This window comes from Thunnus albacares, chromosome 10 (assembly GCF_914725855.1).
Source record: "Thunnus albacares chromosome 10, fThuAlb1.1, whole genome shotgun sequence".
Taxonomy (NCBI): domain Eukaryota; kingdom Metazoa; phylum Chordata; class Actinopteri; order Scombriformes; family Scombridae; genus Thunnus; species Thunnus albacares.
In genome coordinates this window covers 16,665,647-16,690,653 of record NC_058115.1, presented here as the reverse complement: position 1 = coordinate 16,690,653, position 25,007 = coordinate 16,665,647, and the positions used below count along the sequence as shown (strand labels likewise).

General features: G+C 41.2%; 6 protein-coding genes across 6 annotated transcripts; all 6 read right to left on the bottom strand.

Annotated features, from left to right (window-relative positions):
* Positions 1-1,116: 1,116 nt before the first annotated feature.
* LOC122990895 (protocadherin gamma-A11-like) lies at positions 1,117-3,770 on the bottom strand. Its single transcript, XM_044364464.1, has one exon. It carries the CDS (start codon positions 3,702-3,704, stop codon positions 1,305-1,307), a length of 2,400 nt encoding a protein of 799 aa, XP_044220399.1. The 5' UTR covers positions 3,705-3,770; the 3' UTR covers positions 1,117-1,304.
* A 913-nt stretch (positions 3,771-4,683) lies between these two features.
* On the bottom strand, positions 4,684-7,754 carry LOC122990894 (protocadherin beta-16-like). The gene has a single exon (XM_044364462.1). It carries the CDS (start codon positions 7,661-7,663, stop codon positions 5,264-5,266), a length of 2,400 nt encoding a protein of 799 aa, XP_044220397.1. The 5' UTR covers positions 7,664-7,754; the 3' UTR covers positions 4,684-5,263.
* Positions 7,755-9,431: 1,677 nt separating this feature from the next.
* On the bottom strand, positions 9,432-11,831 carry LOC122991004 (protocadherin gamma-A12-like). The gene has a single exon (XM_044364598.1). It carries the CDS (start codon positions 11,829-11,831, stop codon positions 9,432-9,434), a length of 2,400 nt encoding a protein of 799 aa, XP_044220533.1.
* A 1,858-nt stretch (positions 11,832-13,689) lies between these two features.
* LOC122991003 (protocadherin gamma-A12-like) lies at positions 13,690-16,193 on the bottom strand. The gene has a single exon (XM_044364596.1). The coding sequence runs from the start codon at positions 16,117-16,119 to the stop codon at positions 13,690-13,692; it is 2,430 nt and encodes an 809-aa protein (XP_044220531.1). The 5' UTR covers positions 16,120-16,193.
* Positions 16,194-17,677: 1,484 nt separating this feature from the next.
* On the bottom strand, positions 17,678-20,359 carry LOC122991002 (protocadherin gamma-A12-like). The gene has a single exon (XM_044364595.1). It carries the CDS (start codon positions 20,096-20,098, stop codon positions 17,678-17,680), a length of 2,421 nt encoding a protein of 806 aa, XP_044220530.1. The 5' UTR covers positions 20,099-20,359.
* A 1,215-nt stretch (positions 20,360-21,574) lies between these two features.
* Positions 21,575-24,315, bottom strand: LOC122990868 (putative protocadherin beta-18). Its single transcript, XM_044364435.1, has one exon. The coding sequence runs from the start codon at positions 24,143-24,145 to the stop codon at positions 21,671-21,673; it is 2,475 nt and encodes an 824-aa protein (XP_044220370.1). The 5' UTR covers positions 24,146-24,315; the 3' UTR covers positions 21,575-21,670.
* Positions 24,316-25,007: the final 692 nt, after the last annotated feature.

Below are 25,007 nucleotides of genomic sequence, written 5' to 3'. Positions count from 1 at the left end.
CTGTAGAAAAATAGATTAATCCATGTGTCACAACAATAGTTCATTGTAATCAAACAAGCACAAAACATATCCAAGGCCACTTCACTTGTGTCCATAGTTGAGACCATGGCTGTTTATTACCATAACAAATGCATATGTAGAGCTTAGTGGTGTGGCTAAAAAATAACATTTTTAAGCCTTGATGAGACACATTTACCGAAAGATTATTAATCAAAATATTATTTCAGACTAACCAGCCTTTTATAAATGCCACTAGATTTTCACAAACTAGTACCAGCATTTTAACATTCATCATTAGGGCTTTTTAATTTTTTTTTGGAGACAAAAATAAACCACATGTGCTTGACTCTAGTGAAACAATGAAACAGTGAATTCTGGTAAGCAGTATATGGTGACAGTAAAGTGTAATGTTGGTGCATATCAGACCAGCACTACATGGAATGGTGGTACACAGTATCAGACCAGACCTCCAAAAAAATTCTCAAGAATTTACTGTAAATGTTCTCTGTATCACCCAGGTGGTGCCACATAGTGCTATTTTGAATGAAATATAATCAGCTGACCAAAGTCTGTGTAGGGAAAAAACAGTAGTGGATCAAAGTCATGGTCATCATACTCATATTCAGTCTAAAAGAAAACAATGCTGAAGTAGTATAATAGTGTTTTGATGTAGAGAAAACATTCTGTCAAGAAAACTCAAGAGGTAGATCCTCACAATCTGCCAGCTCTAAAAGCAAAAAGGAGCTTGTGATTCAACAGGCCCACGAATCAAATTAGCTTTATATTTTACAGATTTTTTGTGGGTACTAAGTTTAACATTTAGAGACAAGGCATCCTATCCTTGTCCGTGACTTCACATTTTTTCACGTATTATAATAAAAATAATAATAATTAGTATTATTATCGTTATCAATATTATTATTATTATTATTATTAATGTCCAAAAGGATACTATTATTGCCACACCACTAGATCGATACACTGAATGTACAACTTCACACAACACAGTATACTCTAATACATTCCCTGTTCCCTCAGTGGCTGAAGAGAGAATTGGATCAATGATTTGCCAATTTATTTGAAAAAACAAAAATATCTGATCTTTGCAGTCTAACGGATAATGGAACGCATTAAAATATAAGACATTGGAGATATTTCACTAAACACCACAACAGCAAAATCTGACGTGAATAACCGAAGGAATTTAGTTATATCTGTGAACAGACATGAAAATATTCTTTCTATAATCGAAAACCCCGCCGAAAAAGAGAGTGACATTATGTTCAAATTGAGTCTTCAATAAATTAAATAATTCCTACCTCTGGAAATTCATCGGACTCTCCAAATACATCGGCAAAGTCTGACGCACTTTTCCTCAGAGTCTGGTCAGCAGGCAGAGTGTTGTCATTGTAAGATGTCACGAACTTAAAGTCACTGGTTCTAGATCCTGTTGTCAAGTAGGCGTCATAATTATAAGTGCTGCGTAAAGTTCCTGTGCCGTCAACATCTGCATAATTAGGAGGGAGATAAGCGCTGGGGATGGCAACTGCTCCATCAAACAACAGTCTGGGCTTTCTCCTGCGACAAAACCTCACACCAAGGATGATGATAATGAAAGTCAGAAAAAAGGTGGAAACGGACACCAGCGCGATGATCAGATAAGAGGTCAGTTTGGAATTCTTCTCATCATAAGAAATATCCTTCAGTTCTGGGACCTCAGCCAAGTTATCAGAAATAAGTAAATACATGGAACAGGTGGCAGAGAGAGAGGGCTGTCCATTATCTTTCACTAACACAATGAGGTTCTGTTTCATGCTGTCAGATTCAGAAATGTCCCGTTGTGTCCTGATCTCTCCGCTGTGGAGACCAATACTGAAAAGTCCCGGATCAGTGGATTTGACTATATGATACGACAGCCAGGCGTTCTGTCCGGAGTCTGCGTCCACCGCTATCACTTTGGACACCAGAGAGCCTCCGTGTGCAGCTTTGGGGACCAGCTCAGTCATGAAGGAGTTGCCCTCCGGGGCGGGGTACAGTATCTGAGGAGAGTTGTCATTCACATCAGATATGAACACACTGACGGTCACATTGCTGCTGAGCGGAGGAGAACCGTTGTCTCTGGCCATCACGTGCACTTTAAAACTCCTGAACTGTTCATAATCAAACGACCTCACAGCGTGGATCACCCCCGTGTCTCCGTTAACAGATACATAGGAGGACACCGGGGCTCCGTTCACCTCACCAGGTAACAGAGAATAAATCACTGTACCGTTTTGTCTCCAGTCGGGGTCTCGAGCAGTAACGGAACATAAAGTGGAGCCAGGTTTGTTATTTTCAGTCACATATGCGCTGTAGGACTGTTCCTCAAACACAGGTGGATTGTCGTTGATGTCTGCTACAGATAACTGAACAGTTTTAGAGGAGGACAGAGGTGGAGAGCCCTCGTCAGTGGCAGTGATTGTAAGGTTGTAATCAGACACTAGTTCACGGTCCAGTTGTCCTGTAGTTACCAGAGAATAGTAGTTTTTAATAGAAGGAACCAATTTAAAAGGGGCACCTTGTTGAAAGGAGCAGAGGACCTGTCCATTATTTTCAGAGTCTCTGTCCTGCACGTTAATGATGCCCACCTCTGTACCAGGTGAAACATTCTCTGGTATGGGATTAGACAGTGAATTCAGATCTATGACTGGAGCATTGTCATTTACATCCGTAACATCTATTATAACTTTGGCGTATGAGGTTAGCCCTAAACCATCTTTAGCTTGCACTCTCATCTCAAAAGAACTCCTCTCTTCAAAGTCAATCATGCCAGTTACTCTAATTTCTCCTGTTTTAGGATCAATTGAGAAAACATTTACATCGCCATCAGATATGTGACCAAAGTCATATGTCACATCTCCATTCACTCCTTCATCTGCGTCAGTAGCACTGACACGAATCACTGTGGTATCTGGAGGAGAGTTTTCCGGCAGAATGGCTTTATAAACGGCCTGGCTAAACACTGGGGCGTTATCATTAGCATCCAGTACAGTGACGTGTATGACTACCGTTCCTGATCTCTGAGCAGAACCACCATCTAAAGCTGTGAGAAGCAAATTAATCTCTTTTTGCTTTTCTCGATCAAGTTTATTCTCCAGCACGAGTTCAACCTTGTTGCTGTCAACAGCGAGAATAAAGTTGTCGTTCTGCTGTAGGTTGTACCTTTGAACAGCATTTTGACCTACATCTGCGTCATGGGCCTCCTCGATTGAGAAGCGGTTACCCTTTTCAGCTGATTCGCTTATTTCCATTTCAATCAAATTATCCCTAAATTTTGGCGAGTTATCATTTACATCTTGAATATGAAGAGTTATACGATGAAGCTCCAGTGGATTTTCTAGAACCAGATCTACTTTTAAAACACACGAGGGTTTCTTGACACAAAGGCTTTCTCTATCAATTCTGTCCGATATAATCAAATCTCCGGTACCCTGATTAATGTCGCAATACCGTTTACGAGTCCCCTGAAAATCAACACGGGCCTTTCGTGAAGATAAAGTACTAAGATCAACACCGAGATCTTTGGCTATATTTCCAATAACAGAGTCGCGTTTCATCTCTTCTGGAATAGAATAACTCAGGTCTCCATAAACGAGGTGCAGCGTTACAAAGAAGGAAGCAAAGCAGAAGATCGGGCGAAGCACTGAAAATCCTTTGTCTCCCATCCTGAAACAAAGCGCTTCCTCGGCTTGTTAAATTCACTGTCCAGTGCGAAAAGTCATATATATATCCAAAAAGAGTCGATAAATCAAAACTCCACACCAGTGCACGCGATGAAATATAATCCGGGTTTTAATGGATTCTCTGGAACAAGGGTGGAGTGGTATGTGTTTGTGTTCTGTTAGTCAACAGCGACGCCATGAGTTGCTTTTTTTACATGCAAGACAATGTTATGCACCAAGTCTAAAATCACATTTCAGTAATATTCACTCATGTTCATATAAAATGCGCAGTATATGTTGAAATATACCACATTGCAATGGATAAGGCTCAGGGAAAAATAGTACAGCTCATTAAATATGACTGTTGCAGGTTTTCTGTGGTGTTATGCTATTCTACCATACAAGCGGGAAATGTAATTATCCGAAAAGCACAAAATAATTCGTTCTGAACAAGATAAGATTAATAATTATGGCTGCAGTTTAACAGAGAGGAAGGTTCAGCACCACTGACAGCTACAGCATCTCACTATTGAATGAAGGATGTAACCTCATGTCAATACACAGGTGCATTTGTGGCATTTTGAATCGATATTAGTACTAGTACAACAAATGTCATTAAGCCTATTCAAATTCAGCAAATAGTCTAAAGGGAAAGAAGACACAGTATCTCCAGTTCCCTTAGAAGTGATCCAGCACCACGGACAGCTACCTTCAGGTATTGAGGGCTGGTTGCACAAAGAAGACTTGCGTTACATTGTTATACTCACTTAAATTAGTCCCCCTTCTGTCCTTAGACTAGTCTAATGTGAGTTAGACAATTTAATCAAAGTAAACACTTAATTTTAGACCTAAAAAGGTTTTCCTCCCATTATTAAGCTAAATGAGAACTAGGAGCTGCATTGTTTCCACCATTAAATGAGACTTGCTAATAACAGAGAAAAATAGATAAAAAAAAAAAAAAAAAAAAAAACAAGAAGTAAAATATTTTTGAAAGAGTGCACAGCTCAGTTTTATTACCAATGCTGATTCCCATTAATGCAGTTTCTGGGTAAAATGTCCTTATCACTGAAAATTATTTCATGAGGTCTATGTTTTCTGTTGGAATACATCTGGATGAAGCATGGTGTTGACCACATTTGATAGTTTACCAAGTACTGAACTAGTCCCACTTCTCATACTCATCAACTGACAGCTTTGTGAAAGTAAAAAATCAGATGTGAAGACTGTTTGTCAGGAGTCATAATGAATATGTGTCCTTCTATATCTAGACCACCAAAATGTATCAAAAATGTTAAGCACAGTGGGTTGACAGGAACAAAAATTGAAAAAATACATGTTTCACGTACAGAGCACTTATCACTTCCATGGTTTGGAGGCAAAAGAATATTTTAAACATTTGCTGGCGTAATTTATAAGTAGATAATGAGAAGATAAATTAATTGTTCCTTCATTAACAACAAATTTCACTTCAACGACCGCACAGCATTTTAATAACAATTGGATTGTTGTAGCCAGGCAGACATCTCAACAAACGAGCCAAAATATCAGTTGTGATAAGGAATTTAACTGGTTCCTACCTCTACAGACTCAGTCAAATCTTCAAAGGGATCAACAAAGTCTGATGGACTTTTCCTCAGAGTCTGGTCAGCAGGCAGAGTGTTGTCATTGTAAGATGTTACAAACTTAAAGTCACTGGTTCTAGATCCTGTTGTCAAGTAGGCGTCATAATTATAAGTGCTACGTAAAGTTCCTGTGCCGTCAACATCTGCGTAATTAGGAGGGAGATAAGCGCTGGGGATGGCAACTGCTCCATCAAACAGCAGTCTGGGCTTTCTCCTGCGACAAAACCTCACACCCAGAATGATGATAATGAAGGTCAGAAAAAAGGTGGACACAGACACCAGCGCGATGATCAGATAAGAGGTCAGTTTGGAATTCTTCTCATCATAAGAAATATCCTTCAGTTCTGGGACCTCAGCCAAGTTATCAGAAATAAGTAAATACATGGAACAGGTGGCAGAGAGAGAGGGCTGTCCGTTATCTTTCACTGCCACTATAAGGTTCTGTTTCATGCTGTCAGATTCAGAAATGTCCCGCTGTGTCCTGATCTCTCCGCTGTGGAGACCAATACTGAAAAGTCCCGGATCAGTGGATTTGACTATATGATAGGACAGCCAGGCGTTCTGTCCGGAATCCGCGTCTACAGCTATCACTTTGGACACCAGAGAACCTCCATGTGCAGCTTTGGGGACCAGCTCGGTCATGAAGGAGTTGCCCTCCGGGGCGGGGTACAGTATCTGAGGAGAGTTGTCATTCACATCCGATATGAACACACTGACGGTCACGTTGCTGCTGAGCGGAGGAGAACCGTTGTCTCTGGCCATCACGTGGACTTTAAAACTCCTGAACTGTTCATAATCAAACGACCTCACGGCGTGGATCACCCCCGTGTCTCCGTTAACAGATACATAGGAGGACACCGGGGCTCCGTTCACCTCACCAGGTAACAGAGAATAAATCACTGTACCGTTTTGTCTCCAGTCGGGGTCCCGAGCAGTAACGGAACATAAAGTGGAGCCAGGTTTGTTATTTTCAGTCACATATGCGCTGTAGGACTGTTCCTCAAACACAGGTGGGTTGTCGTTGATGTCTGCAACAGATAACTGAACAGTTTTAGAGGAGGACAGAGGTGGAGAGCCCTCGTCAGTGGCAGTGATTGTAATGTTGTAATCAGACACTAGTTCACGGTCCAGTTGTCCTGTAGTCACCAGAGAATAGTAGTTTTTAATAGAAGGAACCAACTTAAAGGGGGCGCCTTGCTGAATGGAGCAGCGGACCTGTCCGTTATTCTCAGAGTCTCTGTCCTGCACATTAATGATGCCCACCTCTGTACCAGGTGACACATTCTCAGGTATGGGGTTAGACAGTGATTTCAGATATATCACTGGGGCATTGTCATTCATATCAGTAACATCTATTATAACTTTGGCGTACGAGGTTAACCCTAAACCATCTTTAGCTTGTACCCTCATCTCAAAAGAACTCCTTTCTTCAAAGTCAATCACGCCAGTTAGTCGAATTTCTCCTGTTTTTGGATCAATGGAAAATAAATTTACATCGTCGTCTGAAACATGACCAAAATGATATGTCACATCTCCATTCATTCCTTCATCTGCGTCAGTAGCACTGACATTAATTACTGTGGTACCTGGAGGAGAGTTTTCAGGCAGACTGGCTTTATAAACGGCCTGGCTAAACACTGGGGCGTTATCATTAGCATCCAGTACAGTGACGTGTATGACTACAGTTCCTGATCTCTGAGGAGAGCCACCATCTAAAGCAGTGAGAAGCAAATTTATCTCTTTTTGCTTTTCTCGATCAAGTTTATTTTCCAGTACAAGATCAACCTTGTTGCTGTCAACTGATAGGATAAAATGGTCGTTCTTTTCTAAATTGTATCTTTGAACAGCATTTTGACCTATATCTGCGTCATGGGCCTCCTCGATTGGAAAACGACTACCCTTTTCAGCTAACTCACTTATTTCCATTTCAATCAATTTTTCTCTGAAATGTGGTGAGTTGTCGTTTACATCTTGGATAAAAAGACTTACACGGTGAAGTTCTAACGGATTTTCTAACACCAGATCTACTTTTAAAACACACGAGGGCTTCTTGCCACAAAGGCTTTCTCTGTCCATTCTCTCCGATGCGATCAGATCTCCTGTGTTCAGTTTAATGTCACAGTACCTTTTCTGAGTTCCCTGAAAATCAACACGGGCATGTCTTGAAGAAAAGGTGCCGCGGTTCAGACCGAGATCTTTGGCTATATTTCCAATAACAGCCTCGCGTTTCATCTCTTCTGGAATAGAATAGCTGAGATCTCCATATGCAAGGCGCAGCGTTACGAAGAAGGAAACAAAGCAGAAGATCGGTCGAAGCACTGAGAGTCCTTTGTTTCCCATCCTGACACAAAACGCGTTCTCAGCTTGAACAAATTACTGTCCAGTGCGAAACATCCAATATGTCCAAAAAGTGTTAATAGATCAGCACTTCACAGCGGTATACATGATGAAATATATCTGGGGGTTTAACCGATTCTCGGAAAGAGCTTCGACTGATATCAATGCAGTATAGTGGGTGGAGTGGTGTGTGTATGTTTTCTGTTAGGCAACAGCGACGCCATGAGTCGCTACTTAGATAGACATTGGCAGTGCATTGTCTCCACAAAGTCTTAAACTAAGTTAAAGTAATATGCAGTCGTGTTCATATGGACTGTGCTCTGTGTCGAAAAAAGCTAGAATGCAATGGATAAGACTCAGAGAAAAATGACAAAAAGCTGAATCAATATAACTCTTTCATGAATTTACTGATGCTACACTATTCTACCATTCAAATAGAACAACATAAAATATCCATAGTAATCACCTCATAATTATTTCTAGACTAGATAAGACCAAGACTTATGGCTACAGCTCCTCAAACACCCAAGGTTCAGCACCATGGACAGCAACTCATTACTGAATAAAGGACGTGATTTTCATTTATGTCACTATACATCAATGTTGATATACGTGTGTGTGTGTGTGTGTGTGTGTGTGTGTGTGTGTGTGTGTGTGTGTGTGTGTTCGTGTGTGTGTGTTTGTGGCGATTGTTTTATCAATATATTATTATTGCTATTATTATTAATATTATTGTTATCAATATTATAATTATTAATATTGTTATTATTATTATTAGTTGTTGTAGAAGTAGTGGTAGTACAAAAATATAATTACGCCTATTCAAATTCCAACACTGCTAAAAGGAAAAAAGGTACAGTATCTGCAGTTGCATTTGTGCCTGAGATGTGTTTCAGCACCACGGACAGACACTTAAGGATACTGAGGGGCTGGTTGTATAGACATAATTCATGTTCATTTGCTCCATTTACTTCAGATGGTCAGACTTGTTTTAGACACGTCGAATGTGAGCGAGACCATTAAAAATAAATGGATGATTTTAGATCTACAAAAATTAGCCACACAGCCTTCAGTTACATCAGAACTACAAGCTGCAGTGTTTCAGTGAGTAAATGACAATTGCTGAAACTACTAGAAAAAACAGTAGCGCAAGCGAGCAAGTTACGAAATTTGAGAGGCTGCAGTAACGGCTTCTCTCACAGCTGCACTTCCCCAGTAAACTGTTCTCTTACCTAAATCTTCCTTTAAAAGGCCACAATTTTCTGCCAGAAAACAGCTGGTTGAAGAATATTCTTGGTCACATATACTTGTATTTGATAAACATCGAATTAGTCCAGCTTTAGATAATCAACAAAAGACAACTTTCTGAAACCAAAATACTTAGATTTATATATGAAGACAAACTCTTTGTCGGACGTCATGGTGAACCTTGATCTTTGTGAAAGGCAACCATCGAAATAAATCCACCAAAGAAACATTACCACCACGTGGTGACACGAACACTGAAGAAAAGACACGAGTGTTTTAACAAATACAGTGATGAGTTCCATAGTTGTGGTTGGCATGTAGAAATGTTGGAAGATTAACTAACGTGATTTACACGGTTGATGGTGACAAGAGAAAAAAAGTGTTCCTGTCATGAAGCAAACATTTCACTTAGCGAAAAAGAGGACATCGTTCTTTAAGTTGAAAGACAAGCAGTTTTCTGTCAGAACGGCATAAAAGTACTTAACAAACGCGAACATTCATCAACTGTAACCAGTGGACTTGGTTAAGTAGCTCCTACCTCCACAGATGCCTCCAAATCTTCGAACGGATCAGCAAAGTCTGACGGACTTTTCCTCAGAGTCTGGTCAGCAGGCAGAGTGTTGTCATTGTAAGATGTCACGAACTTAAAGTCACTGGTTCTGGATCCTGTTGTCAAGTAGGCGTCATAATTGTAAGTGCTGCGTAAAGTCCCTGTGCCGTCAACATCTGCGTAATTAGGAGGGAGATAAGCGCTGGGGATGGCAACTGCTCCATCAAATAACAGTCTGGGCTTTCTCCTGCGACAAAACCTCACACCCAGGATAATGATAATGAAGGTCAGAAAAAAAGTGGAAACGGACACCAGCGCGATAATCAGATAAGAGGTCAGTTTGGAATTCTTCTCATCATAAGAAATATCCTTCAGTTCTGGGACCTCAGCCAAGTTATCAGAAATAAGTAAATACATGGAACAGGTGGCAGACAGAGAGGGCTGTCCGTTATCTTTCACTGACACAATAAGGTTCTGTTTCATGCTGTCAGATTCAGAAATGTCCCGCTGTGTCCTGATCTCTCCGCTGTGGAGACCAATACTGAAAAGTCCCGGATCAGTGGATTTGACTATATGATAGGACAGCCAGGCGTTCTGTCCGGAGTCCGCGTCCACCGCTATCACTTTGGATACCAGAGAGCCTCCGTGTGCAGCTTTGGGGACCAGCTCGGTCATGAAGGAGTTGCCCTCCGGGGCGGGGTACAGTATCTGAGGAGAGTTGTCATTCACATCCGATATGAACAAACTGACGGTCACGTTGCTGCTGAGCGGAGGAGAACCGTTGTCTCTGGCCATCACGTGCACTTTAAAACTCCTGAACTGTTCATAATCAAACGACCTCACGGCGTGGATCACCCCCGTGTCTCCGTTAACAGATACATAGGAGGACACCGGGGCTCCATTCACCTCACCAGGTAACAGAGAATAAATCACTGTACCGTTTTGTCGCCAGTCAGGGTCTCGAGCAGTAACGGAAGATAGAGTGGAGCCAGGTTTGTTATTTTCAGTCACATATGCGCTGTAGGACTGTTCCTCAAACACAGGTGGGTTGTCGTTGATGTCTGCTACAGATAACTGAACAGTTTTAGAGGAGGACAGAGGTGGAGAGCCCTCGTCAGTGGCGGTGATTGTAAGGTTGTAATCAGACACTAGTTCACGGTCCAGTTGTCCTGTAGTCACCAGAGAATAATAGCTTTTAATAGAAGGGACTAACTTAAAGGGGGCGCCTTGCTGAATGGAGCAGCGGACCTGTCCGTTATTCTCAGAGTCTCTGTCCTGCACGTTAATGATGCCCACCTCTGTACCAGGTGACACATTCTCAGGTATGGGATCAGTCAATGATTTCAGATATATCACTGGAGCATTGTCATTTACATCCGTAACATCTATTATAACTTTGGCGTATGAGGTTAGCCCTAAACCATCTTTAGCTTTCACTCTCATCTCAAAAGAACTCCTCTCTTCAAAGTCAATCACGCCAGTTACTCTAACTTCTCCTGTTTTGGGATCAATTGAGAAAACATTTACATCATCGTCTGACACATGGCCAAAGTGATATGTCACATCTCCATTCACTCCTTCATCTGCGTCAGTAGCACTGACATGAATCGCTGTGGTATCTGGAGGAGAGTTTTCAGGCAGACTGGTTTTGTAAATGGCCTGGCTAAACACTGGGGCGTTATCATTAGCATCCAGTACAGTGACGTGTATAACTACTGTACCCGATCTCTGGGGAGAGCCACCATCTAAAGCTGTGAGAAGCAAATTAATCTCTTTTTGTTTTTCTCGATCAAGTTTGTTCTCTAGTACGAGTTCAACCTTGCTGTTGTCAACAGCAAGAATAAAGTTGTCGTTCTTTTGGAGGTTGTACCTTTGAACAGCATTTTGACCTATATCTGCGTCATGGGCCTCCTCAATAGAGAAGCGGTTACCCTTTTCAGCTGACTCCCATATTTCCATTTCAATTAATTTATCGTTGAATTGCGGTGAGTTGTCATTAATGTCTTGAATATGAAGAGTTACACGATGAAGCTCCAAAGGATTTTCCAACACTAGGTCTACTTTTAAAACACACGAGGGTTTCTTCAGACAAAGGCTTTCTCTGTCAATTCTCTCCGATGTGATCAAATCTCCGGTATTCAGATTAATGTCACAATACCTTTTCCGAGTTCCTTCAAAATCAACACGGATCTGTCGTGAAGATAAAGTCCTCAGGTCGAGACCAAGGTCTTTGGCTATATTTCCAATAACAGATTCGCGTTTCATCTCCTCTGGAATAGAATAGCTCAGATCTCCATGAACGAGGTGCAGCGTTACGAGGAAGGAAACAAAGCAGAGGATTGTACGAAGCCCTGGAAATCCTTTGCGTACCATCTTGACACAAAACGCGTATTCAGGTTGTACAATTTAATGTCCAACGGGAAAATAAAATATGTCCAAAAATGCAAATAATCCAACACTCAACATCAGTGTGCACAACTGATATGCACGGGGATTTAACAGATCCCCTTGAAACACTGCGACTGATATCTATGCAGGGGTAGTGGGTGGAGGGGTATAAGATTATTTTCTGGCAGCCAACAGCGACACCATGAGTCGCTTTATATCATCTGACTGTAATGAAATATTCTCCACAAAGTCTCAAACCACGTTAAGATAGTATTCACTTACGTTCATGTGAATTGTGGATGTGTGGTAAATCTTTAATTTATATGAAACACACAATTTATACATTGCAATTGCTTCAGCTTCGGAGACGTAGGACTACGTGTTGTCCAGCCCAGGAGCCTACAAGTGAGGTTAAAGACATTTGTTTTGTGACGCTCGGAGAACCAACAAATATGTAACCTTTTCTTTAGGTTTGTAAAAGTACAAGATGTGGGCTATGTATAAATTCATATTACTGTTTGTCCCTCTAAAAGAGAAGGTCAGCAAAAGTTTGAGTACAGCACTGTAACAAATGATTACGATATAAAACTGCACCGTGATTGAGCGGTCCATATTAAGACAATGAGCTGAGATTCTCACGTAGATTACAACGATACAAAGTTTTCATTATAGATTAGTTTTTATTATTATTATTATTATTATTATTATTATTATTATTATTATTATTATTATTATTATTATCATCATCATTATCATTATTATCATTATTATTGAAATCAGACAGCATAACTAAAGAGTAAACGACACCTTTAGGTGGAGGAGGGTTTCAGCACCATGGACAGATACCTTGAGATTTGGCAGAATTGGAAGACACAAAGATAAATGGATGTATTGCTCTCCCGGTCAGTGTTCTGAGACTCGAATAATGCCAGTTGGACAGTCAAAGAAAAGAAAAAAACATGACTCAGTCTTAGACCTCAAAAGTTAGCCACCTGCCCATTGGCTTAAGCATGAGCTATGTTTCCGTCACTTACTGATAAGTGATAATCAGTATGCTGATGGCTAAAAAAAGAAATATTGTGCACTGAACAATGAAAAAGTAAAGACTCAATAGTCTGCATAAAATGATTTGATTTTTTAAAAATATTTCTGCCACTGCCATACCCATGACTGCACTTCCGTGCTAAAAGAAAAGCTTCTTATAACTATAAATTCCTCCACGATAGCAGTTTTTTTACTGGAAATTATCATGTTCAAACAACTCCTTATCCACGAATGATTTTATTTTACTACATAGATAATCAGTCCTACTTAGAACGCTAAACAGCTGCCACCTTTCTGAAAACAGACAACTGAATTATATATGAAGGCTAACTATTCTGTAAAGGAATCATCGTAAAAATATAAATTTCTAAGGCGAGATGGGAGAAAATATGTTGACGAGAACCAAACAGAAACAATATGTCATTCACACATGGACACGAAGTGAGGAGTTCCATATGAAGGACAACAGGCATAAAAAATGTTACCAATTCCTAATGCGATTTTCAAGGGAAGCAGAGGCAGAAGAACGTTATTTTTCCTCCACAATTTAGCCAGTTCACTTCAACAACCACGAAATATTTTTTACATTTTGGAGACATACATAAATGCTGCAGTCAGGAAAAATGTACTCGACAAAGAGACAAACTGCATTATTTTTGACGAGTTCAGCTTGGTCTCCTAAAAATAACGTTTGAACAACTTATTGGCGACAGCAAATGCCTTTTGAAGGCAACATCATGCCGCCCGGATTGAAGCCTACAAAGTAACTCGAGGAGAAAACAGTGTTATAAACGTAATTTCAGAGAGACATGGTTGCGAGTAAAGTACTTTGAACGGTTCCTACCTCTACAGTCACATTCAACTCTTCGAATGGGTCAGCAAAGTCTGATGGACGTTTCCTCAGAGTCTGGTCAGCAGGCAGAGTGTTGTCATTGTATGAACTGACGAACTTAAAGTCACTGGTTCTAGACCCTGTTGTCAAGTAGGCGTCATAATTGTAAGTGCTACGTAAAGTTCCTGTGCCGTCAACATCTGCGTAATTAGGAGGAAGATAAGCGCTGGGGATGGCAACTGCTCCATCAAACAACAGTCTGGGCTTCCTCCTGCGACAAAACCTCACACCCAGGATGATGATAATGAAGGTCAGAAAAAAGGTGGAAACTGACACCAGCGCGATGATCAGATAAGAGGTCAGTTTGGAATTCTTCTCATCATAAGAAATATCCTTCAGTTCTGGGACCTCAGCCAAGTTATCAGAAATAAGTAAATACATGGAACAGGTGGCAGAGAGAGAGGGCTGTCCGTTATCTTTCACTGACACAATGAGGTTCTGTTTCATGCTGTCAGATTCAGAAATGTCCCGCTGTGTCCTGATCTCTCCGCTGTGGAGACCAATACTGAAAAGTCCCGGATCAGTGGATTTGACTATATGATAGGACAGCCAGGCGTTCTGTCCGGAGTCCGCGTCCACCGCTATCACTTTGGATACCAGAGAGCCTCCATGTGCAGCTTTGGGGACCAGCTCGGTCATGAAGGAGTTGCCCTCCGGGGCGGGGTACAGTATCTGAGGAGAGTTATCATTCACATCCGATATGAACACACTGACGGTCACGTTGCTGCTGAGCGGAGGAGAACCGTTGTCTCTGGCCATCACGTGAACTTTAAAACTCCTGAACTGTTCATAATCAAACGACCTCACAGCGTGAATCACCCCCGTGTCTCCGTTAACAGATACATAGGAGGACACCTGGGCTCCATTCACCTCACCAGGTAACAGAGAATAAATCACTGTACCGTTTTGTCTCCAGTCAGGGTCTCGAGCAGTAACGGAACATAGAGTGGAGCCAGGTTTGTTATTTTCAGTCACATATGCGCTGTAGGACTGTTCCTCAAACACAGGTGGGTTGTCGTTGATGTCTGCTACAGAAAACTGAACAGTTTTAGAGGAGGACAGAGGTGGAGAGCCCTCGTCAGTGGCAGTGATTGTAATGTTGTAATCAGACACTAGTTCACGGTCCAGTTGTCCTGTAGTCACCAGAGAATAGTAGTTTTTAATAGAAGGAACCAATTTAAATGGGGCGCCTTGCTGAATGGAGCAGCGGACCTGTCCGTTATTCTCAGAGTCTCTGTCCTGTACGTTAATGATGCCCACCTCTGTACCAGGTAACACATTCTCTGGTATGGGGTTAGACAGTGATTTCAGATATATCACTGGAGCATTGTCATTTACATCCGTAACATCTATTATAACTTTGGCGTACGAGGTTAGCCCTAAACCATCTTTAGCTTCCACTCTCATTTCAAAGGGACTACTGTCTTCAAAATCAATCATACCAGTTACTCTAATTTCTCCCGTTGTAGGATCGATAGAAAATACGTTTACATCATCATCTGACACATGGCCAAAGTCATATGTCACATCTCCATTCACTCCTTCATCTGCGTCAGTAGCACTGACATTAATTACTGTGGTACCTGGAGGAGAGTTTTCAGGCAGACTGGCTTTATAAACGGCCTGGTTAAACACTGGGGCGTTATCATTAGCATCCAGTACAGTGACGTGTATGACTACTGTACCCGATCTCTGGGGAGAGCCACCATCTAAAGCTGTGAGAAGCAAATTAATCTCTTTTTGCTTTTCTCGATCAAGTTTGTTTTCCAGTACGAGCTCAACCTTGTTGCTGTCAACTGATAGGATAAAATGGTCGTTCTTTTCTAAGTTGTATCTTTGAACAGCATTTTGACCTATATCTGCGTCGTGGGCCTCCTCGATAGAGAAGCGGTTACGATTTTCAGCTGATTCGCTTATTTCCATTTCAATTAAATTTTTCTTGAATTTTGGCGAGTTGTCGTTTACATCTTGGATATGAAGAGTTATACGATGGAGCTCCAAAGGATTTTCTAACACCAGGTCCACTTTTACAACACAGGAAGGTTTCTTGCTGCAAAGGCTTTCTCTATCAATTCTTTCCGATGTGATCAAATCTCCGGTGTTCAGATTAATGTCACAGTACCGTTTACGAGTCCCTTCAAAATCAACTCGGGCCTTTCGTGAAGATAAAGTCCTCAGGTCGAGACCGAGATCTTTGGCTATATTTCCAATAACAGCGTCGCGTTTCATCTCCTCTGGAATAGAGTAACTCAGATCTCCATAAACGACGTGCAGCGTTACATAGAAGGAAACAAAGCACAAGATTGTACGAAGCACTGAAAATCCTTTGTCTCCCATCCTGACACAGCACGCCTCCTCAACTTGTACAAGCTACTGTCCAGTGTGAAGCATTAAATATATCCAAAAACTGTCAATTTATGAACACTCCACACCAGCGTATACGATGAAATATAATCATGGGTTTAATGGATTCTCGAGAAAAACTGCGACTGATATTTATGCAGCAGTAGTGGGTGGAGTGGTGGGTGTATATTTTCTGTCAGCCAACAGCGACGCCGTGAGTCGCTTTTTATTTTCACACTGCTATGCAAGAAAATGTTATGCACAAACTCTAAAACCACATTAAGGTAATATTTACTGACCTTCGTGCGCACTACGTGTTGAAATATACTACTTTGCAATTGATAAGGCTGAGAGAAAAATAGCGGAGCTGATTAAATATGACGAGTGCAGGTTTTCTCTGATGTTATACTGTTCTATCACACAAAGAGAACATGTAATCATCCAAAAAGAACAAAATAATTTGTTCTGAACAAGATAAGATCAAGAATTATCACTGCAGTTCAACAGAGATGAAAGCTCAGAACCATTGACAGATACATCAGCTCACTATTGAATGAAGGACGTAACCTCATGTCACGATACACAAATGTCAATAGACAAGTAGATGTGTGGCATTTTCAATCGATATTAGTAGTAGTACAACAAATGCCATTAAGCCTATTCAAATTCAGAAAACATGACGAAAGGGAAATAAGATACAGCATAGCCAGTTATGCTTGTTTCAGCACCAAGGACCGATACCTTCAAATATCGAGGGCTGGTTGCACAAAGACTTGTGTCACACTGTTATACTCACTTAAACTAGTCCTCCTTTTGTCCTTAGACTAGTCTACTGTGAGTTAGACAGTTTAACCAAAGTCAAGTATTATTCATTTTAGACCTAAAAAGCTTTGTCTCCCATTCTTAAACGAAATGAGAACTACGAGCTGTATTGTTTCAACCATTTAATGAGACTTACTGATAAAAGGACAAAATAGATCAAAAAACAGGAAGTGAAATATTTTTGAAGGAGCGCACAGCTCGGTTTTATTATTAATGTCGATTCCCTTGAACGCAGATTCTGGGTAAAATGTCCTTTCACCAAACATTCCTTCATAATGCCTATGCTTTCTGCTTGAAAACCTCTGGTTGAAGCATACTTTGGATCACGATTGATTGAAGTCATAGTCATTAACTGACAGCTTTCTGAACTTAATCGATTAGACGTGAAGAGTGTTTATCAGTAGTCATAATGAATATGTGTCCTCCTGAAACTAGACCACCAAAGTGAACTTATCAAAAAAGATAAGAAGAGTGTATTGACAACAATAAAAAGTGAAAAATACATGTTTCACATATACAACGCTAATGAACAGGTCCATGTCTCAGAGGAAAGAAGAAAAAGCTTAACATTTGCGGGTGTAATTTACAAGTAGATAATGAGAAGAGATATCATTTTTTCCTAATAAACAACGAATTTATCTTCAACAACCAAACGATACTTTAAAAATTCGGACACAATAAATTGTCGCAGCCAGACAGACATTTGACAGTTCAACAAACAAGCAGAAAATTAGTAAGTCGTGATGAGGAATTGAATGGCTCCTACCTCTACAGACGCATTCAAATCTTCAAAGGGATCAACAAAGTCTGATGGACTTTTCCTCAGAGTCTGGTCAGCAGGCAGAGTGTTGTCATTGTAAGATGTCACGAACTTAAAGTCACTGGTTCTAGATCCTGTTGTCAAGTAGGCGTCATAATTATAAGTGCTGCGTAAAGTTCCTGTGCCGTCAACATCTGCGTAATTAGGAGGGAGATAAGCGCTGGGGATGGCAACCGCTCCATCAAACAACAGTCTGGGCTTTCTCCTGCGACAAAACCTCACACCCAGGATGATGATAATGAAAGTCAGAAAAAAGGTGGAAACTGACACCAGCGCGATGATCAGATAAGAGGTCAGTTTAGAATTCTTCTCATCATAAGAAATATCCTTCAGTTCTGGGACCTCAGCCAAGTTATCAGAAATAAGTAAATACATGGAACAGGTGGCAGAGAGAGAGGGCTGTCCGTTATCTTTCACTGCCACAATAAGGTTCTGTTTCATGCTGTCAGATTCAGAAATGTCTCGCTGTGTCCTGATCTCTCCGCTATGGAGACCTATATTGAAAAGTCCCGGATCAGGGGATTTGACTATATGATAGGACAGCCAGGCGTTCTGTCCGGAGTCTGCGTCCACCGCTATCACTTTGGATACCAGAGAGCCTCCGTGTGCAGCTTTGGGGATCAGCTCGGTCATGAAGGAGTTGCCCTCCGGGGCGGGGTACAGTATCTGAGGAGAGTTGTCATTCACATCCGATATGAACACACTGGCGGTCACGTTGCTGCTGAGCGGAGGAGAACCGTTGTCTCTGGCCATCACGTGCACTTTAAAACTCCTGAACTGTTCATAATCAAACGACCTCACGGCGTGGATCACCCCCGTGTCTCCGTTAACAGATACATAGGAGGACACCGGGGCTCCGTTCACCTCACCAGGCAACAGAGAATAAATAACTGTACCATTTTGTCTCCAGTCGGGGTCCCGAGCAGTAACGGAACATAGAGTGGAGCCAGGTTTGTTATTTTCAGTCACATATGCGCTGTAGGACTGTTCCTCAAACATAGGTGGGTTGTCGTTGATGTCTGCTACAGATAACTGAACAGTTTTAGAGGAGGACAGAGGTGGAGAGCCCTCGTCTGTGGCAGTGATTGTAATGTTGTAATCAGACACTAGTTCACGGTCCAGTTGTCCTGTAGTCACCAGAGAATAGTAGTTTTTAATAGAAGGAACCAACTTAAAAGGGACGTTTTGCTGAATGGAGCAGCGGACCTGTCCGTTATTCTCAGAGTCTCTGTCCTGTACGTTAATGATGCCCACCTCTGTACCAGGTAACACATTCTCTGGTATGGGGTTAGACAGTGATTTCAGATATATCACTGGAGCATTGTCATTTACATCCGTAACATCTATTATAACTTTGGCGTATGAGGTTAGCCCTAAACCATCTTTAGCTTGCACTCTCATCTCAAAAGAACTACTGTCTTCAAAATCAATCACGCCAATTACTCTCATTGTTCCCGTTTTAGGATCAATTGAGAAAGCATCTACATCGTCATCAGATATGTGACCAAAGTGATATGTCACATCTCCATTCACTCCTTCATCTGCGTCAGTAGCACTGACACGAATCACTGTGGTATCTGGAGGAGAGTTTTCAGGCAGACTGGCTTTATAAACGGCCTGGCTAAACACTGGGGCGTTATCATTAGCATCCAGTACAGTGACGTGTATGATTACTGTACCTGATCTCTGAGGAGAGCCACCATCTAAAGCTGTGAGAAGCAAATTTATCTCTTTTTGTTTCTCTCGATCAAGTGTATTCTCCAAAACAAGTTCAACCTTGTTGCTATCAACAGCGAGAATAAAGTTGTCGTTCTTTTGAAGGTTGTATCTTTGAACAGCATTTTGACCTATATCTGCGTCATGGGCCTCCTCGATAGAGAAGCGGTTACCCTTGTCTGCTGACTCTCTTATTTCCATTTCAATCAAATTTTCTCGAAATTTTGGCGAGTTGTCGTTTACATCCTGAATATGAAGAGTTATACGATGGAGCTCCAAAGGATTTTCTAACACCAGGTCCACTTTTACAACACAGGAAGGTTTTTTGCTACAAAGGCTTTCTCTATCAATTCTTTCCGATGTGATCAAATCTCCGGTGTTCAGATTAATGTCACAGTACCGTTTACGAGTCCCTTCAAAATCAACTCGGGCCTTTCGTGAAGATAAAGTCCTCAGGTCGAGACCGAGATCTTTGGCTATATTTCCAATAACAGCGTCGCGTTTCATTTCTTCTGGAATAGAATAACTCAGGTCTCCATGAACGAGGTGCAGCGTTACATAGAAGGAAACAAAGCACAAGATTGTACGAAGCACTGAAAATCCTTTGTCTCCCATCCTGACACAGAGCGCTTCCCCAGCTTGTGAAACTCACTGTCCGGTGCGGAAAAATCTAATATATCCCAAACAACCAATAGATCAACACTCCACACCAGTGTATACGATTAAATATAACCAGGGGTTTAATCAATTCACGAGAAAAACTGCAACTGTTTCTCATGCAGTAGTAGAGGGTGGAGTGTTGGGTGTATATTTTCTGTCAGCCAACAGCGACGCCGTGAGTCGCTTTTTATTTTCACACTGGTATGCAAGAAAATATCTTTAATAGAGTCCAAAACTAAATTAAGGTAATATTTACCCACGTTGGCATAAAATATCCATACAAAGTTTTATTTTGTTTGTTTGTTGCTGTTTTTTTAAAGCTACAAAGTAACGGATGAGGATCAGAGAAGAAGTACAAAGAACTTAATTAATATAAGTCTTTCAGCCATTTACTGATGCTATACTAGTCTACCATGCAAACCTTAAATTTAATTATCCAATGTAAGTTATCATGATTTCTGAACAAGATTAGATTGGAGAAATATGGCTGTAGCACAACAGAGACAAAATGTGTAGCACCATGGACAAATACAGCACCTCTGAATAGATTATGGGACCTTCATGTCACTATACAGGACTTTAAATAAACATATGTAATTACTGCAAGGTTTTTTTATTTAGGCTACTTCCTCCAACCACTACGTCGTACTGCAATTATTATTGCTGTTATAATTTATATTAATATTAAAATTGTCATTAACATTAGTGAGAAAATATCATTCAACTTGTTTACATCAGTAAAACGTAGCTCCAATTACACTTGTGCCAGGGAAGTGTTTCAGCACCATGGACAGACACCTTCAGATACTGAGAGGCTAGTTTCAAAAAGAGATGTTTCATTGCTCTACTGAATAAGGCTAGTCTATGTTTTCTCCTTTGACTCTTCCAATGTGAGCTAGACAATTTCACACAAGGAAAGAATGATTCATTGGGCAAAATCAGAACTATGGGCTAGTGTTTTCTCCATTTAAGGACACCTGCTGATAGTGACAAAAACAGAGCAAAAATGGTAAATAATTTTGAGACGCTGCAGTAAGTACACAATCTTAGTAAATATGTCTACCACTGCCTTTCTCACAACTGCAATTTCTTTGTAAAGTTTCCTTATAACTATAGTTTCTTTTATAAGGCCAATGTTTACAGCTTGGAAACAGCTGGTTGAAGCAATTTCTTAGTTTCATTGTAGTTTACCAAATCACAAATTTGTTCAGTGTCAAACACTCCAAAACTGACACCTTTCTGAAATCAAAAAACTGTAGATATAGTTGATAGTTATCTGTCAGGGATCCAAAAATTGTTTTACAATGTGTTTGCAAGAACAAATGTAAAAGAAAAAAAAATACGTTTAAAAAATTGAAAGGAAATGAGTTCAATGAATGTGAAGGAAAACAGGCAGAAATACTTAAACGTTTGCTAACGTGATTTACAAAGTAGATAGTAACAAGAGGAAAACAAATGTTCTTCCACTGAGAAAATATTTCATCGCAACAACCACGCATCACTTTTGGATTTAATAAACGCAAAGAACTAATGGAGCTCAGCCAGACAGACGTCGGACAACTTAGCAAAGGAGCAAGACATGCATCTGTTATAAGGAGTCTTTTGAACGGTTCCTACCTCTACAGAAGCCTCCAAATCTTCGAACGGATCAGCAAAGTCAGATGGACTTTTCCTCAGAGTCTGGTCAGCAGGCAGAGTGTTGTCATTGTATGAACTGACGAACTTAAAGTCACTGGTTCTAGATCCTGTTGTCAAGTAGGCGTCATAATTGTAAGTGCTGCGTAAAGTTCCTGTGCCGTCAACATCTGCGTAATTAGGAGGGAGATAAGCGCTGGGGATGGCAACTGCTCCATCAAACAACAGTCTGGGCTTTCTCCTGCGACAAAACCTCACACCCAGGATGATGATAATGAATGTTAGAAAAAAGGTGGACACCGACACCAGCGCGATGATCAGATAAGAGGTCAGTTTGGAATTCTTCTCATCATAAGAAATATCCTTCAGTTCTGGGACCTCAGCCAAGTTATCAGAAATAAGTAAATACATGGAACAGGTGGCAGAGAGAGAGGGCTGTCCGTTATCTTTCACTGACACAATGAGGTTCTGTTTCATGCTGTCAGATTCAGAAATGTCCCGCTGTGTCCTGATCTCTCCGCTGTGGAGACCAATACTGAAAAGTCCCGGATCAGTGGATTTGACTATATGATAGGACAGCCAGGCGTTCTGGCCGGAGTCCGCGTCCACCGCTATCACTTTGGATACCAGAGAGCCTCCGTGTGCAGCTTTGGGGACCAGCTCGGTCATGAAGGAGTTGCCCTCCGGGGCGGGGTACAGTATCTGAGGAGAGTTGTCATTCACATCCGATATGAACAAACCGACGGTCACGTTGCTGCTGAGCGGAGGAGAACCGTTGTCTCTGGCCATCACGTGGACTTTAAAACTCCTGAACTGTTCATAATCAAACGACCTCACAGCGTGGATCACCCCCGTGTCCCCGTTAACAGATACATAGGAGGACACCGGGGCTCCGTTCACCTCACCAGGTAACAGAGAATAAATCACTGTACCGTTTTGTCTCCAGTCGGGGTCTCGAGCAGTAACGGAACATAAAGTGGAGCCAGGTTTGTTATTTTCAGTCACATATGCGCTGTAGGACTGTTCCTCAAACACAGGTGGGTTGTCGTTGATGTCTGCTACAGAAAACTGAACAGTTTTAGAGGAGGACAGAGGTGGAGAGCCCTCGTCAGTGGCAGTGATTGTAATGTTGTAATCAGATACTAGTTCACGGTCCAGTTGTCCTGTAGTCACCAGAGAATAGTAGTTTTTAATAGAAGGAACCAACTTAAAGGGGGCGCCTTGCTGAATGGAGCAGCGGACCTGTCCGTTATTCTCAGAGTCTCTGTCCTGCACGTTAATGATGCCCACCTCTGTACCAGGTGACACATTCTCAGGTATGGGGTTAGTCAGTGATTTCAGATATATCACTGGAGCATTGTCATTTACATCCGTAACATCTATTATAACTTTGGCGTATGAGGTTAACCCTAAACCATCTTTAGCTTCCACTCTCATTTCAAAAGAACTACTGTCTTCAAAATCAATCACACCAGTAACTCTAATTTCTCCCGTTGTAGGGTCAATAGAAAATACATTTACATCATCGTCTGACACATGGCCAAAGTCATATGTCACATCTCCATTCACTCCTTCATCTGCGTCAGTAGCACTGACACGAATCACTGTGGTATCTGGAGGAGAGTTTTCCGGCAGAATGGCTTTATAAACGGCCTGGCTAAACACTGGGGCGTTATCATTAGCATCCAATACAGTGACGTGTATGACTACAGTTCCTGATCTCTGGGGAGAGCCACCATCTAAAGCTGTGAGAAGCAAATTAATCTCTTTTTCCTTTTCTCGATCAAGTTTATTCTCCAGCACGAGTTCAACCTTGTTGCTGTCAACGGCGAGAATAAAGTTGTCGTTCTGCTGTAGGTTGTACCTTTGAACAGCATTTTGACCTATATCTGCGTCATGGGCCTCCTCGATAGAGAAGCGGTTACCCTTTTCAGCTGACTCCCATATTTCCATTTCAATCAAATTTTTCTTGAATTTCGGCGAGTTATCATTTACATCTTGAATGTGAAGAGTTATGCGATGAAGTTCCAAAGGATTTTCTAACACCAGGTCCACTTTGACAACACAGGAAGGTTTCTTGCTACAAAGGCTTTCTCTATCAATTCTTCCCGATGTGATCAAATCTCCGGTGTTCAGATTAATGTCACAGTACCGTTTACGAGTCCCTTCAAAATCAACACGGGCCTTTCGTGAAGATAAAGTCCTCAGGTCGAGACTCAGATCTTTGGCTATATTTCCAATAACAGAGTCGTGTTTCATCTCTTCTGGAATAGAATAACTCAGGTCTCCATAAACGAGGTGCAGCGTTACAATAATGGAAGCAAAGCAGAAGATTGTACCAAGCGCTGAAAATCCTTTGTCTCCCATCCTGACACGAAGCGCTTCCTCAGCTTGTTAAATTCACTGTCCAGTGCGAAACAACAAATATATCCGAAAAGAGACAATAAATCAACACTCCACACCAGCGTATACGATGAAATATAATCAAGGGTTTAACCGATTCACGAGAAGAACTGCGACTGCAATTTATGCAGCAGTAGTGGGTGGAGTGCGTGTGTGTATATTTTCTGTCAGCCAACAGCGACGCCGTGAGTCGCTTTTTATCTTCACACTGGTATGCAAGGCAATGTTCTGTTCAAACTCTAAAACCACACGAAAGTAATATTTACTGACCCTCGTGCGCACTACATGTTGAAATATAGCCTACTACATTGCAATTAATAAGGCTGAGAGAAAAATAGCAGAGCTGATTAAATATGACTAGTGCAGGTTTTCTCTCATGTTATACTGTTCTATCACACAGAGAGAAATGTAATTATCCAAAAAGCACAACATAATTTGTTCTGAACAAGTTAAGATCCAGAATCATCGCTGCAGTTCAACAGAGACGAAAGCTCAGAATTACTGACAGATACAACATCTCACTATTGAATGAGGGATGTAACCTCGTGTCATGATACAACAATATCATTACACAAGCGCATGTGTGGCATTTCCAATCGGCATTAGTAGTAGTACAACAAATGTCATTAAGCCTATTCAAATTCAGAAAATAAGACTAAAGGGAAATAAGATACAGTATAGCCAGTTGTGCTTGTTTCAGCACCACGGACAGATACCTTTAGATATTGAGGGCTGGTTGCACAAAGAAGACATGTGTCAGATTGTTATACTCACTTAAACTAGTCCTCCTTTTGTCCTTACACTGGTCTAATGTGAGTTAGACAGT

Coding starts and splice junctions, on each gene's coding strand:
- LOC122990895 (XM_044364464.1), bottom strand. CDS start 3,704: ATGGGAGACAAAGGATTTTCAGTGCTTCGCCCGATCTTCTGCTTTGCT.
- LOC122990894 (XM_044364462.1), bottom strand. CDS start 7,663: ATGGGAAACAAAGGACTCTCAGTGCTTCGACCGATCTTCTGCTTTGTT.
- LOC122991004 (XM_044364598.1), bottom strand. CDS start 11,831: ATGGTACGCAAAGGATTTCCAGGGCTTCGTACAATCCTCTGCTTTGTT.
- LOC122991003 (XM_044364596.1), bottom strand. CDS start 16,119: ATGGGAGACAAAGGATTTTCAGTGCTTCGTACAATCTTGTGCTTTGTT.
- LOC122991002 (XM_044364595.1), bottom strand. CDS start 20,098: ATGGGAGACAAAGGATTTTCAGTGCTTCGTACAATCTTGTGCTTTGTT.
- LOC122990868 (XM_044364435.1), bottom strand. CDS start 24,145: ATGGGAGACAAAGGATTTTCAGCGCTTGGTACAATCTTCTGCTTTGCT.